The sequence below is a fragment of the Prionailurus bengalensis genome, chromosome D3 (genome assembly GCF_016509475.1).
Source record: "Prionailurus bengalensis isolate Pbe53 chromosome D3, Fcat_Pben_1.1_paternal_pri, whole genome shotgun sequence".
Taxonomy (NCBI): domain Eukaryota; kingdom Metazoa; phylum Chordata; class Mammalia; order Carnivora; family Felidae; genus Prionailurus; species Prionailurus bengalensis.
In genome coordinates, this window is record NC_057356.1 from 23463044 (window position 1) to 23478724 (window position 15681).

The window sequence follows — 15681 nt, forward strand, 5'->3', positions numbered from 1 at the left end:
TGGTACCGCAGCCAGAATGGACTAAGATATCACATAAATAGAATCATATAGTATGTAACCTTTTGAGACTGGCTTTCCACTCAGCACAACGTCTTTGAGATTCATCCAAACTGACACATGTATCAGTAGTTCACTCCTTTTTACGGCTGAGTAGTAAGTAGTCCAGTGCATAGATATACTGCTGTTTGTTTTTTTTAAAAAAAAAATTTTTTTTTCAACGTTTATTTATTTATTTGGGACAGAGAGAGACAGAGCATGAACGGGGGAGGGGCAGAGAGAGAGGGAGACACAGAATCGGAAACAGGCTCCAGGCTCTGAGCCATCAGCCCAGAGCCTGACGTGGGGCTCGAACTCCCGGACTGCGAGATCGTGACCTGGCTGAAGTCGGACGCTTAACCGACTGCGCCACCCAGGCGCCCCAATATACTGCTGTTTGTTAATCCATTGGGTTGTTTCTAGTCTTTCATGATTATGGATTGAGTTGCTATAAACATTTGTATATAGTTTTATGTGAGCGTAAACTTTCATTTCTCCAGAGTAAATACCTAGGAATAGGGATCCTGGGTTATATGGTAAGTGTATGTTTATAAGAAACTACCAAAATGTTTTCCAGAGAGATTGTATCATTTTACATTTGCAACAACAATGTATGAGTCTTAGTTACCCCATATCCTTGTCAACACATGTTATTGTCAGTATATTTTATTTTAGCCATTCTAATAGATGTGTAGTGGGTTTCTTCCGCATTACCCTAGTGGTTGATGATGTTGGATGTCTTTTCATGTGCTTATTTGCCATTTCTATATCATCTTTGGTGAAGTATCTGTTCAAGTCTTTTGCCCATTTTTAAAAATTGGGTTGTTTTTTTTTACTATGAGTTTTTAGAGTTTGTGTATGCATTCTGCATATAAGTCCTTTGCTGTATATATGATTTGCAAATATTTTCTTCCAGGCTATGGCTTATCTTTTCATGCTTTTAAAAATGTCTTTCACAGAGCAAAACATTTTTAATTTCAGTGAAGTCCAAAGTAAAATTTACCCATTTTTTTCTTTTATGGATCATGCTTTTGCTGTCACACCTAAGAACTTTCTGCCTAAATCCAGGTAAACCCTGGTCATGAACATTTTCTCCCCTCGTTTCCTCAAGTTTTATCATTTTACATTTTAATTAGACCTAAGATCCATCTTGAGTTGAGCATGTAGTCTTTCGTGTTTAACTTCTCTTAATTAGCATAGCGTTTTAGCAGTTCATCGATATTGTTGTATCAGTATATCTTACTGTATCTTCTTTTTGTTGCTGAGTAGTATTCCACAGTATGGATATACCACAGTTTATTCATCTGTTCATCAGTTAATGGACACTGAGTTTATAATAATGCTGCTGTGAACACTCATGTACAAGGTTTTGTGTGAACTTATGTTTTCAATTCTCTTGGGTTTACGCATAGGAGAGGAATTGCTGGGTTATGAGGTTATGTTTAACTTTTTAAAAAAAAATTTTTTTTTTAATGTTTTTATTTATTTTTGGGACAGAGAGAGACAGAGCATGAACGGGGTAGGGGCACAGAGAGAGGGAGACACAGAATCGGAAACAGGCTCCAGGCTCCGAGCCATCAGCCCAGAGCCTGACGCGGGGCTCGAACTCACGGACCGCGAGATCGTGACCTGGCTGAAGTCGGACGCTCAACCGACTGCGCCACCCAGGCGCCCCTATGTTTAACTTTTTGAGAAACTGCCAAACTGTTTTCCATAGCAGCTGTACTATTTTACATTTCCACCAGCAATGTATGAGGGTTCCAATTTCTCCACATCCTCACCAATGCTTGTTTTTGTCCTCAAAAAAAATTTTTTTTTAACTACAACCATTCAAGGTTATTTCTTGTGTGATGTATTATTTCATTATGCTTTTGATTTGCATTTCCCTAAAGACTAATGATATGAGCACATTTTCATGTGCTTCTTGGCCATTTGTATGTATTCTATAGAGAAATGTCTATTTAAATCATTTGCCTATTTTTTAATTGAGTTGTCCTTTTATTGTCAACTTAGAGACCTTTACATACTTTGGACATTAAATCCTTATTCAGATAAATGATTCACAAATATTTTCTCCCATTCTGTAAGTTGTTTTTTCATTTTCTTAATAGTGTCAGTAGTGTTCCTGACACACAAAAGTTGTAAATTTTGATGAAGTCCAATTTACTTTTTCTTTGGTTGCCTGTGCTTTTGTTATCATAACTAAAAAACCATTGCCTAATACTAAAGTCATGAATATTTATACTTATGTTTCCTTCTAAGAGTTCCTTCTATTATTTTTTATTTATTTTTTAATTAGAGAGAGAGAGTGTGAGCAGGGGAGAGGAGCAGAACGAGAAAGAGAGAATCCCAGATAGGCTCTACGCCCAGTGCAGCCTGACGCAGGGCTCGATCCCATGACCCTGAGATCATGACATGACCTAAGCCAAAATCAAGTTGGACGCTCAACTGACTAAGTCACCCAGACACCCCCAAGAGCTCCTTCTAAAGCTAGATCTAGTTACATTTAGGTCTTTGGCTCATTTTTAGTTAATTTTTATATAGAGAGTGAGGTTCATTCTTTTCCATGTGGCTATCCAATTGTCCCAACACTATGTGTTGACAAGATTATTCTTTCCCATCGAATGATCTTGGCACCCTTTAAAAACTCAACTGACCATAAATAAATGTGTGGGCTTATTTCTGGACTTTAACTTCAATTCCATTGGTCTATATATCCATCCTTATGCTAGTACCATAGCTCTTTTCTCAGTAGTATAATTTAAAGTTAACTTTGGTCTTCGGTATGATCTGAACATAGAGGTTCATTTTTCTTCATGAAGAGCTCCTGTTTTTCTCCAGAACTTTTTTTTTTTTTTTTTGAGAGCAAGACAGCAGATGCATGCAAGTGGGGGAGGGGGAGAGAGAGAGAGAGAGAGAGAGAGAGAGAGAGAGAGAGAGAATCTTAAGCAGTCTCCATGCCCAGGGCAGAGCCCGACATGAGGCTCAGTCTCACAATGGTGAGGTCATGATCTGAGCCGAAATCAAGAGTCAGATGCTTAACCGACTGAGCCACCCAGGCACCCCTCCAGAACTATTTGTTGAAAGACCATCCTTTATCTCTGTTGAAAATCAACTGTTCATGTAAGTGCAAGTCTATTTCTGGACTCTATTTGGTTTCACTGATACCTATAGCAGGAGTTGAAAACCTTTTTCTTTCATAAAAAGTCAGATAGCAAACATTTCTGGCTTTGAGGGCCAGACAGTTTTTTCTCAACTACTTAACTTTGCTATTGTAGCATGAAAACAGGCATAGACAATGGGCGTGGCTATGTTTCATTAAACTTTATTTACAAAAGTAGGTAGGTAGTAGAATTTGGTCTACATACCACTGTCTGCTAACTCCTGATCTATATAACTATTCTCATGCCAATACTACTCTCTTCATTACTATAGCTTTCTAGAAAGTCTTAAGATCAGGCAGGATTAGGCCTTAAAAGTTGACCTTTTTAAAAATTATTTTAGTTATTCTATGTACTCTGCCTTTCCATGTAATTTTAAGATCAGCTTAACAAATTAAAAAAAAACTATAATTTTAATTTTTTTTAATGTTTATTTCTTTTTGAGAGAGAGACAGACAGACAGACAGAGTGCAAGCAGGAGGGGCAGAGAGAGAGGGAGACACAGAATCCAAAGCAGGCTCCAGGCTCTGAGCTGTCAGCACAGAGCCTGACATGGGGCTCAAACTCACAAACTGTGAGATCATGACCTGAGCCAAAGTTGGACGCTTAACCAACTGAGCCACCCAGGCGCTCCTAAAAAACAAAAAAAACAAACAAAAAAAAAACCACTATGATTTTGATTGGGATTGCATTGAATCTATAGATCTGGGAAAAATTGACATTTTAACAATATTGAGTCTTCTAATCCATGAACAATGTCTGTATTTATATTTATTTATGTCTTCTTTAATTTACTCTTGCAATATTATGTAGTATTTGGTATATAGGTCTTTAATATCATTTGTTAATTCTGAAGTTATTTATGCTATTGTAAATGGAATTTAAAATTTTTATTTTCCAATTGTTCACTGCTGATACATAGAAATGCAACTGAATTTTGTATATGTCCTTGTAATGTGCAACCTGGATAACTTTACTTATTATTTGTAATAGCTCTTATGTATAATTGTCTACATACATGATCATGTTGTCCATAAATTAAAAAAAAAATTATTTCCTCCTTTCCAACCTACATGCTTTTTCTTTTTCTTGCTTTATTTCATTGGCAAGGATCTCCAGTACTGTGTTAAAAAGAAGATGTATGGGGGGCGGGCACCTGGGTGGCTCAGTTAAGCGTCTGACTTCAGGTCAGGTCATGATCTCATGGTTCATGAGTTCAAGCCCTGCATTGGGTTCTCTGCTGTCAGCACAGAGACCACTTTGGATCCTCTGTCCCCGCACTCCTTTTCTGCCCCTCCCCTGTGCTCTTGTGCTCTCTCAAAAATAAATAAGCATTAAAAAAGAAAAAAGAAAAACAAAAAAAAAGAGGTGAGTATGGGCATCGCTATTTTTTCCTGATTTTATTAAGTAGAAAGCATTTAATAAACCTTTCACCACTGAATGTAATGTTAGCTATAGATTTCTCGATAGCTGCTCTTAATCAGTTGAGGAAGTTCCATTCTATTCCTAGTTTGCTGATGACTTTTATCATTAATGGGTGTTGTGTTTTCTCAAGTACTTTGGCTGTATTTTTATTCTGGAATAGTTTCAAACCTACAGAAAAGTTATAATAATACAAAGAACTTCCTTATCACTTTTACTTAGAAATCTACATTCAAGTCGGCAACTGCCTGAATCATATCCTTTGTAGAAAAGGATCTAATCCAGGGTCACAGAGGTACTTAGTTGTCAGGTCTCTTTAGTTTAATGCTCCCATTAAGAACAGTTTGTCAGTCCTTTTTTGACCGTTGTGACTTTGACAGTTTTGAAGAATAGAGGCTAGGCACCTTGCAGAATGTCCCTTGTTTCAGATTTGCCTAACGTTTCATCATGATTAGATTCATATTATGAATTTTGGGCAGAAATATCACCAAAGTGATGTTATGCTCTTGATAGGTCAGGTGGGATAGAATGTTTAGTTTCCCTATAACTGGCGATACTAACTTTGATCACTTGAGTAAGGAGTATATGCCAGTTCTCTGCACAGCAGAATTACTTCTTTTCCCTTTAGAGTATTTCGTGGGGCAATCTTTGAGGCTATGTAAATACCCTGTTCCTCATGCAACTTTCACCCAGTAGTAGATAAAGTCATGGGATATCTGCAAACCCTGATATTTGTTCTCTGAATTAATTATTACTATGACGGTTGCCAAATGGAGAATTTTCTAATTCTGTCATATAATCTACATTTCTTAGCTGCCATTCTCCTATAAGAAAATGCCTTTCTTCTCCTCATTTGTTTACTTATGTATATCAGTGTGGATTTGTGGATTCTTATTTTATTCCATGAGGTATATTTATTATTATAATTGTTTGTTTTGAAGCTCAATGTATGTTAGATTTGGACCATGGAGACCCTTCCAGTTGGTTTCTGTGACCTTTTGACTAGCCCTATAACTCCTTACTTTTTTTTTTCTTTTATTTTTATTTTTGAGAGAGAGAGAGAGAGAGAGAGAGAGAGAGAGCGCGCGCGCGCAGTGGAGGGCCAGAGAGAGAGAGGTGGACTGAGGATCTGAAGTGGGCTCTGCACTGACAGCAGAGGGCCCAAGGTGGGACTTGAACTCATGAACCATGAGATCATGATCTGAGCTGAATTTGGATGCTTAACCAACTGAGCCACCCAGAGGCCCCTCCTTACTTTCTTGTACAACATGCTTCAGACCCCTCTTGCACTTTCTCAGGATCAGCTCTAGAATTAGCAATTTTCTCCAAGCAACCCTAGTTCTTTTTTTAATTTATTTTTTGTTTTGTTGTTGTTGTTGTTTAGAGGGAGGGGGAGAGAGAGAGAGAGAGAGAGAGAGAGAGAGAGAGAGAGAGCAATAAAGAATCTTAAGCAGGTTCCATGCTCAGCACAGGAGCCTGACATGGGGCTCGATCTGATGACCCTGGGATCATGACCTGAGCCAAAATCAAGAGTCAGACACTTAACTGACTGAGGCACCCAGGCACCCCAAGGAGTCCTAGTTTTGATGTAATGGAGAACAATATCTAGAAACCAAGATCTGAGGACTAAGTGTGCTCTGTGCTATCACTGTGTCACTGTTTGAGGTCCTCTCAGTGGACAGAGATAAGGAATATATATGTATATACATACACACACAGACCTACTAACATGTTTATATTTATTTCCATAGCTCTCTCTCTATATATCAAAACCATAAAATATATACTAATAACTTCAATCCCCATCTGACAGTCTAGGCTTTATTTTGGTTTTCCCTGGCTCCCTTTGCCAATAGTGAGGAACCTGGCTCCCATTATCTTCAATATGTTAACTTGTATGCTCAATCCTTTTGTAAGCAACCAATCACTCCATCATGTTAGGCCAATTGCCTTTCTAAGCCACCTGCCTCACAAAAGCCCTGACCTTGCCAGGCTACTCTCCTTGCTTGGACCTGATGAATGGCTTTTTCACTGAATTATTAATGAAGGACAAAAGAAAAGAAAGAAAAAGGAAAGAAGGAAGGAAAGATATAGCAAACAATAGCATTATTGAACCTTAATAGCTAAGGAGTGAATTTTCGATAGAGGAAAGGACAGAAAGAAAAGAAAATATTTTGTCCAGGCAAGGGCCCATAACATAGCAAGGAAATAACCACTACCTTGGCCTATTCCCAGAACCCCCGTGGAGCCAGAGATGTCCCTGCTCATAACATTCAAGGGCACAAGGAAATACATAATTCTGTCAGAGGTCAAATAAGGATGCAAATATTGAGATTTTCCTCTCTTTTCTCTCCGCATCTTTAGACAAGTATGCTACTTCACGCTCCTGAATGCCAAGCCCCATTCCTCCTCCAGCTCTTCCTTGGCAGAAAAGTAGTCATACGGCTTGATACTTTTTTTTTTAAAGTATATATATTTTTAAGTTATCTCAGCAGAATGCATTTATATTTTCATGCTTTTCTATAGATATACAGCCATAAAGCCATTACCTTGAACCTCTGACTCCGACAAAAGCTGATGCAGGTTTGTATGGTAAGTTTGTTAGACGTTTTACTGGCGCCAGTTAGAGGAGGTGGGTTCCCATGATCCTTGTAGCAGCCAAGGTTTCCAGGCACTGGAGAAAAAAGAAAAGCAAAAGAATTTCACAACATCTGGCTGTGAAACACAAAGAAGGAAGAGAGATTTGTGCCAGGTACTTTCATCTCAGCTAACGTTTCTACTCCTAAGGTACAAATAAATAATAAGCAACAGGCTTTAAAAATGGAAGTCTTAGTGTAATCTGGCAAATGCCACGTTTCTGTTTTCCTGTGAAGAGTGTGTGAGGCCCGGGTCCACCTTTAACTAACCCACTGAGTACTGAAGAGAACTAAGAGCAATTTCCTCAAAATAGAGAAGTTACAATAGGCAAATTATGTTTCGGAGTCACCGGAGGGCAGGAAAAGCCCTTGGAAGCCCTTCATCCTGTCTTGTGCCTCCCCTTGTTCTTAGAGAGCTCCATAAGTGGGCTTCCCAAAGTGCCTTCAGTGAGTGTATTCGTTTCCTATAGCTGCTTGAACAAATCACTACAAACCTATTGGCTTAACACAGCATAAATTCATTATCTTACAGTTCAGGAGGTCAGAAGTACTAAATGGATCTTACAGGACTGAAATCAAGGGGTCAGCAGGGACTTGTTCCTTTTGGAGGCACAGTGGGTATCTGTTCCCTGCCTTTTCCATCTCCTGGAAGCTGCCCCTAATCCTTGGCTTGTGGCCACACCATTCCAAACTCTGCCTCCATCATATCTCCTTCCCTCCCTCTGCTTCCAGCATCACATCACCTTCTCTGACTCCGATCTTCTGCCTCTCTGTTATAAGAACCTCCATGATGACATTGGGCCCACCTGGATAATCTTCCCGTCTAAAAATCCTCAACTTAAGTACATCTGCAAAATCTTTTATGTCATGCAAGGTAACATATTAAAAGATTCCAGAGATTACAGGATAGACATTTTGGGGGGGTCATTATTCAGCTTACCACAGTGAACATACTAGTGTTTCACAATCATGTAATCGGATGGTTTTGTCTAGTAGAAAAAGCTGTATCTGAGAATAAAGAAACCTGAATATATGTATCAACTGTGGTAGACAGCTTTCAAAGATGGCACTCAATGATCCCCATCTCCTGGTGTTCATGCCATTGTGGAATCCCCTCTTCTTGAGTGTGGGCTGCATCACTGCTTTTGACCAACAGAATGTGATAAAGTTGATGGGATTCCATTTCTGTGATTAGGTTATAAGAGCCTGTGACTTCTGTCTTCCTAGTAGACTCTATCTATTGCCTTCTTGGCTTATATACTTTAATAAAACAATATGCTATGTCAGAGAAGCCATGTGTCAGGGAACTGAGGGTGGCCCTTAACCAATAGCCAGCAAGAAACCAAGACTTTCAGTTTTTGCAGTTACTGAATCCTACCAACAACTATGTGTACTTGAAGGAGGTTCTTCTCCAGTGGAGCCTTCATATGAGACCCCAGTCCCAGAAGACACCACGATTGCAGCCTGGTAAGAAACCTAGAAGCAGAGGACCCAGCTAAACCATGTCCAGATTTCCTGACCCATAGAAAGTAAGACAATAAATGTGTGTCATTTTAAGTAACTAAGTTCTAGGGTAGTTTGTTATACAGCAATAGATAACTAATACACCTATATAATACATACTAAATATATGTTTGTTGAAGGAAGGAAGGAATTTATTGTGGGCCATGGACAAATCAGCCTCTCTGGGTCTTAGTTTTCCATCTGTGTTATTAACTTATGAATCACTCCACTATCAGATGAAGCCCTTCCCCTATTTTTGCTGTTTGGCTCCTCACAGTCTATATAACTGAAGACATAATAAGACATGAATGAGGCCTCGTCCTAGAAGCACTTCTAGGTCAGTTAAGACCTAGATATATTATCTAATTCCAAAGTGGGCCAAACAGACTCCTAGAAAGTGTTTTTCCTTTATATTTAAGACTAGAAAAAAGGGGCATCTAGCTGGCTCAATCAGTGGAGTGTGTGACTCTTAATCTCAGGGTTGTGGGTTTGAGTCCCATGCTGGGTGTAGAGATTACTTAAAAACAAAACCTTTTAAGGGGAACTTGGTGGCTCAGTTGATAGAGTGTCTGACTTCAACTCAGGTCATGATCTCACGGTTTGTGAGTTCAAGCCCCGCATCAGACTCCCTGCTGTCAGCATACAGCCTGCTTCAGATCCTCTGTCCCCACTTCTCTCTCTGCCCCTCCCTTGCTTGTGCTCTCTCTCATAAAAATAAATAAACTTAAACAAGAAATTAAAAATATTTTTTTTAAAAAGACTAGAAAACAGCATGGTCCAGTTTAACAAGGTTTACATCCACATTAGCCTGTTGGCATATAAAAATATATGCGTGATTCTGTATGTATGTACATACACACACTTCTAAATTTCTGCCACCATCAACATCTAACCAGTTCCTGTTAAATTGGCAGGAAGTACCACTGCTAACCAAAAGAGTCACCCTTCCCCTTCTAGCCAAGTGGTTACCCTTCTCCCTTGCGTCACACATGGTTCAAATATAACAAATGTGGCTCACCACACAAATGTTAAAATGCATCTTTTGGAAACAAACCAAATCTCTATAGTGGCGAATGTAAACAGAAAAGCTCTAGGCGGTAGGAGTCCGGTGTTCAGTGAGAGCCTGGCCTGGGAATGGCTGGGATTTTTAGAGGTTAAACAAATGCAGTGAGTTAAGTGTCTCTAGGCGGGGGCGTAACCTATAAGCCGAGTTTGTTAAAGGGACTTTGTGTATGGAAACCCGAGCCATGTATTTAATGGCTCTTAATAAGAACTACTTGATCATCATCATCCTGGTCATTTATTCTGATTTTTGTCTCATTTATTCTGTTATGCTCATAAGTAAGCACGTTATTATGTATTAGCTTATAGAGAGCCCAAGGCATATAATCATAAATGTTAAGATTAGACGTAAACAAGGCTAGACGTAACAATTGCATTAATGCAGCTGGAACTTATAAGCTTCGCTCACAGTTTGATGAGCAAATCCAGGCAGTTCCTGTTCCAGTGGGGTGGGGTGGTGGATCTCTGGAAGTCAGACCATACCACGCCGTAGCTCCATCCACCTGAATCTCCATGGCCTAAGGTATCACGCTTGTCATGCCCAAGTCAATCACTTGCCAATTACCATCAATTCCATCTCCTTGCATACCGCAGACATCTGTCCATGTCTATCTCCATGCTGCCACTTCCTCAGGTTAAGCCACCATCTCCTCCCACTTAGACCACTGCATTAGCCCCCTCTTCTACCTCCTTGCTTCTAGGCGCACCCTAAAATGGTTAGTACACTGCAACCAGAATAGTCTTTACCACACGTGGCAGGCATAAGGAAGGGTAAGGACAAAGGCTTTTGAGGCAAGAACGATGCTGTCCTCTGCAGGAACAAAAAGAAGTGAGGGTGACCCATGACAGAGAGAGGGAAAAACAGTAGGAGCTGGAGAGGTATGCAGGGGCCCTGCCGAAAACCCTCAAAGCCCCTCAGGATCAAGTCCAAACTCTCTCACATGGTACACAAGGCCCTGCCTGACATGTGCTGCTTTCTCCCCTTCCCCTCTCCCCTTTCCCTCAGCTCGGGTTCTAGATGAAGGACAAATTAAATGACAGTGTATGTGCAAGGTTCCCCACTGCACGTTGCTTTCTGGCCTCTGGACTTTTGTACATGCCCTTTCCTTTGCTTGGAATACTCTCTCCTGCTTAACATTGCAGCCTGAGCACTGCTTCCTCCAGGGAAGGCGCCCTCTACCCTACGAAGAAGATTATATGCTCCTGCTGTGTAGTCCTGTAGCAGCCTGAGCTGCGCTTGATTCTAAACACTTGTTCATGTGTCTCTCTCCCCAATTAACCATGAATGACTTAAGGGTAGAACTGTATCTTCCACACACCATTGTATTCCCAGGGCTCTGTATTCACGGAGCCGTGCTCTAAAACTGCACGCTGGGGGGCGCCTGGGTGGCTCAGTCAGTTAAGCGTCTGACTTCAGCTCAGGTCATGATCTCTCGGTTTGTGAGTTCGAGCCCTGCGTCGGGCCCTGTGCTGACCGCTCAGACCTTGGAGCCTGCTTTGGATTCCGTGTCTCCTTCTCTCTCTGCCCCTCCCCCTCTTGCGCTCTGTCTCTTGAAAATAAATAAACGTAAAAAAAAAAATTTAAACTGCACACTGGATGCACAAGCATGTTCTGCACCAGCCACCCAGAACCATGGAGTGAGTGGGTAAAGGTATTTCTCAGGCAGCAGTGAAAGAAGAGAGTAGGGTGGAAGTGAAAAGTAGAGCCCACCTGCATAACAACATCCACTTAAAGCTAGTGACCACTGGTTCTGACTCCTGCCTGCACACTGCCCTCTTGTTTTTCTTTTTTTTTTAGTTTTTAAATTTTAAGTAGGCTTCCCGCCCAGCACAGAGCCCAATGCAGAACGTGAACCACAACCCTGAGATCAAGACCTGAGCTGAGATCAAGTGTCAGATGCTTAACTGACTGAGCCACCCAGGCACCCCACACACTGTCCTCTTTGGCTATTAGAAACACTGTTCAAGGGGCACATGGCTTAGTTGGTTAAGTGTCTGACTCTTGATTTCAGCTCAGGTCATGATCTCACAGTCATGAGATCGAGCCCCATGTCGGTCTCCGCACTGGGCACGGCGCCTGCGTAAGATTCTCTCTCTGACTCTCCCCTGCTCACTCTCACTCTCTCTCTCTCTCTCTCAAAACAGAAAAGAAAAAAGAAAACACCATTCAAGATAACGGAGTTTCCATAAAGGTTAACTCGAAAACTTAAAGTTTTATCCTTTATCAGGAAAAGTTTTATCTGAAAAAAGTTTTATCTGGAAAGTTTTATCCTTTATCTGGAAAGAACCTTTCTAAGATGCATTAGCTATTTCTTTTTAAAAACTTAACTCAGGGGGTCCCTGGGTGGCTCAGTCAGTTGAGCATCCAGCTCTTGATTTCGGCTGAGGTCATGATCTCACAGTCCTGACATTGAGCCCTGTGTTGGGTTCTTTGCTGGGCATGGAGTCTGCTTAAGAATCTCTCTCCCTCTCTCTTTGCCCCTTCCCTGTTTGCTCTTGCTCTCTCTCTGAAAGAAAAAAAAAAACTTGGGGTGCCGGGGTGGCTCAGTCAGTTAAGTGGTCGTGATCTCTCCGTTTCTGAGTTCGAGCCCCATGTCGAGCTCTGTGCTGACAGCTCAGACCCTGGAGCCTGTTTCAGATTCCGTGTCTCCCTCTCTCTCTGCCCTCTCCCACTCATACTCTCTCTTTCTCTCTCAAAAATTAACATTAAAAAATTTAAAAAAAACAACCAACTTAACTCTGTTTAACCTACTTTAAATTTCTCTTGGTGGCTTGAGGTCATCAAATGTGCTTCACCAAATGGCCCCAGCCTGGTGTGCTTTTTTACATTCTTGTGTCTGACTTCAATAGTTAAGTCTGTCCCCTTGGTTACCAGCCTGGGCTGCTGAACCCTCAAAACGTCGGAACTGGAAGGAGTCTCAGAGAGCATCTACTCTGTGCTACTGTCTCTGTGTACCCTCTTCTTAATCTGCTGCTTCTTGGGCTTACAATAATACCATCGAGCTTATTAGATTTGTGTGAAAAATAAGAATAAGTGGTTTCCAAAAGAGGGAGGGACTCTAGGATCCTCACTTTCTGGCATCCATCCCGTAGCTCGGGAGTTGCTTTTGTGTGCTCACGTCCCGGTCTGAGGCAGTATTCTGAAGGACACTGTCGCTACTGCCATCTGTTCGGGAGCAGTGAGCATTCTGTAGCAATCACAAATGGGAGCTCTGGAGTCGGACAGACCCCAGGGTGAGTTCTGGCCCCAGTTTCATCCACAGTGGAATGAGAAGCAATATGGCCTCAAAGGGTTCTTCTGAGAATTAAAATGAGATAATGTAAATAAAGTAAGCACCACAAGGCCTGACAGGATGATGTGTGCGGAATAAACAGTGTTCATTACCATTACAGTTGACCCTCGAACAACAAGGGTTTGAACTGCACGTGTCTACTTTATGTGGATTTTGGACAGGACAGGACTAGAAATGTTATTTGCTCTTCCTTATGATTTTCTTAATAACATTTTCTTTTCTCTAGCTGCTTCTATTGTAAGAATACAGCATATAAGAAATATAACATGCAAAGTATGTGTTAATTCACTGTTTATATTATCGGTAAGGCTTCTAGTCAACAGCAGGCTATGAGTAGTTAAGTTTTTGAGAGTCAAAAGTTATGTGTGATGTTGTCAGGGCCCTTAACCCCTGCATTGTTCAAGGGCCAGCTGTATATATAATAGGGCTTTCATCATTCACCACACAAACAGAAACAACTTGCTCAGTAATAGAAAACGAAAATAGCATTCATTGAGTTAAAAGGCAAAATCAAAGGCAGCCACCTCAAAAAAATGGGTTTAATTCCAGATATTAAAACATCGATCTCTTACATCTGGTGAGCACACAGTAGACTTCCACATAAGCATCTCACATGGAAATCAAAGCCCTTTGAGGAAGGCAGCATGCATGAGGTTATTCTATGTGACAAAGAAGAAACCACCGTCCAGCAAGGTTAAGGGCCTTCCATGGGGGCCCAGAAGATGGAACTGGAGATCACAAGTAAGCTCGAGGGTGGCAGATTCTCACTTTGTGGTTTTGTTCCCTTTTCTCATAGGGCCAGTCTGGCGAACTGAATGGAAGTAAGATTAAAGACTGACTTCTCAAACACACTAGTCCCTCAACACTCTGTGTGCCACGAGGCCAGCCTCTGAGACAGTGGCCAGCCTCTGAGGGGTGCCACTGCCCTCTGACTCGCGCTGGAAAGTGTGGCTCCAAGTCTCGCCGGAGAAGACACGTCATGTAGTCTTCAAAAGCATTACTGGCCAACTGAGTGCATTTCCAGACCGTGTCCCGCCCTTAGCTCTTCCCAGAAGCAGGGAGGAAAAGTCAATTTGAAAAAGGATATTTGTTCTCAAATTCCTTTTTACTTTCAAGACCACTTTAAAGTCCTGTGGCTTGGTCATGCATTTTTCGTCTTACCAAAGCAACTTCATCACTTTCAATTTAAAAAAAAAAATCATCTTAAAATACAAACAGACCCCTTGTTTATCATAGTCAGTGCTTTAAAACACATGACAGTTAATTAGCAACATTCTCTTCAGATGTTCAGAGGTCTTGACAAAGATAAAAGTTTTAGAGGTGGCTGAGAGGAGATGGTTCTCTATTCAGATTAATCCAGGAACTATTGTTCTTTTACTATCACAAGGAACCATTGGGAAACAGCCAGGCAGGCTGACTAACCACCCATTACATTTGGATATAACTGTGGCCTCATTGTGAAGGTGCTACGTATACCTCCATAGGGGCCTCCATGGCTGACAACCGTTTTCTAAGGGCCACCTATTGCCCATGGCACCTTCTCAGAGGAGCTGCTCCTATCCCTCCTCTGCTGCTGGTTGGGAACAGGCCAAAAGACTCCATCCTCTGACTGACTCCCATAGGTCCCATCAGATTCTTTCTCCCAGAAAGCTGGAATTGGGATTTCAGTTCGTGAATTGTGAGGACTAGACTTGTAGGGTTCTGTAAGTGGGGATTAAGACAACCAGCCATCTTTGGGCCACCTGAGTCAAGGAGTGAGCTGATTCTTCTGGTCCACAAAGAGGAAGAAGAATGGATACCATCCTGAAAGAGAGAGGCAGAGGTGGGAGACCATGGGGCTCCAGAGAGAGATGGCAAGAGTGGGTACTTTCCTCCCAGGTTCTTGGGACACAGGAATAGGCGTTCTGTACTATATTCCCAATGTCCTTCCAATAAATCCTTTTTGCTCAAGTTAGCTTGAGTTCTATTCCTGGCAATCAATTCCTGACAAAGATAGAAAGCATGCCCATTATGGCAAAAGCTCAGTGTGAATACATATCTTCAGATGGCAATTTATATAAGAAGTCCTGACTGCAACTGTGTTTTCTATCCCAGTGCTCTAACCAGATCTGGGATATTTGTTTAAGAAACCAGAAGCAGAGGCACCTGGGTGGCTCAGTTGGTTAAGCGTCCGACTTCGGCTCAGGTCATGGTCTCACGGTCCGTGAGTTCGAGCCCTGCGTTGGGCTCTGTGCTGACAGCTCAGAGCCTGGAGCCTGTTTCAGATTCTGTGTCTCCCTCTCTCTCTGCTCCTCCCCTGTTCATGCTCTGTCTCTCTCTGTCTCAAAAATAAATAAATGTTAAAAAAAAAAAAGAAAGAAACCAGAAGCAAAGTTCTTATCTGGCATTTTGGAAAACTTCCTTGGCTCCTTTTACTTTGTCTTATAAGTGAAATCTGCTTCTTCAGAAATGAAGAAATGAAATGTGGTGACTCTGCTTATTTTAAGTCATTTCACCTTATGTTGAGACCATCTTCCGCCCCTGGGACCTCACATTGGTGTCTCAGTAGTTGATTTCTTCCCTTAATGG

General features: G+C 41.5%; 1 protein-coding gene across 2 annotated transcripts in view; it reads right to left on the reverse strand.

The window, feature by feature from the left end:
* Positions 1 to 15681, reverse strand: part of KREMEN1 (kringle containing transmembrane protein 1) — a 73058-nt gene that overhangs the window by 20697 nt on the left and 36680 nt on the right. For both annotated transcript variants that reach the window (XM_043558024.1, XM_043558023.1), the window contains exon 4: positions 7169 to 7293. In XM_043558024.1, the coding sequence (XP_043413959.1) occupies positions 7169 to 7293 (125 nt within the window). The remainder of the gene's footprint in view (positions 1 to 7168; positions 7294 to 15681) is intronic.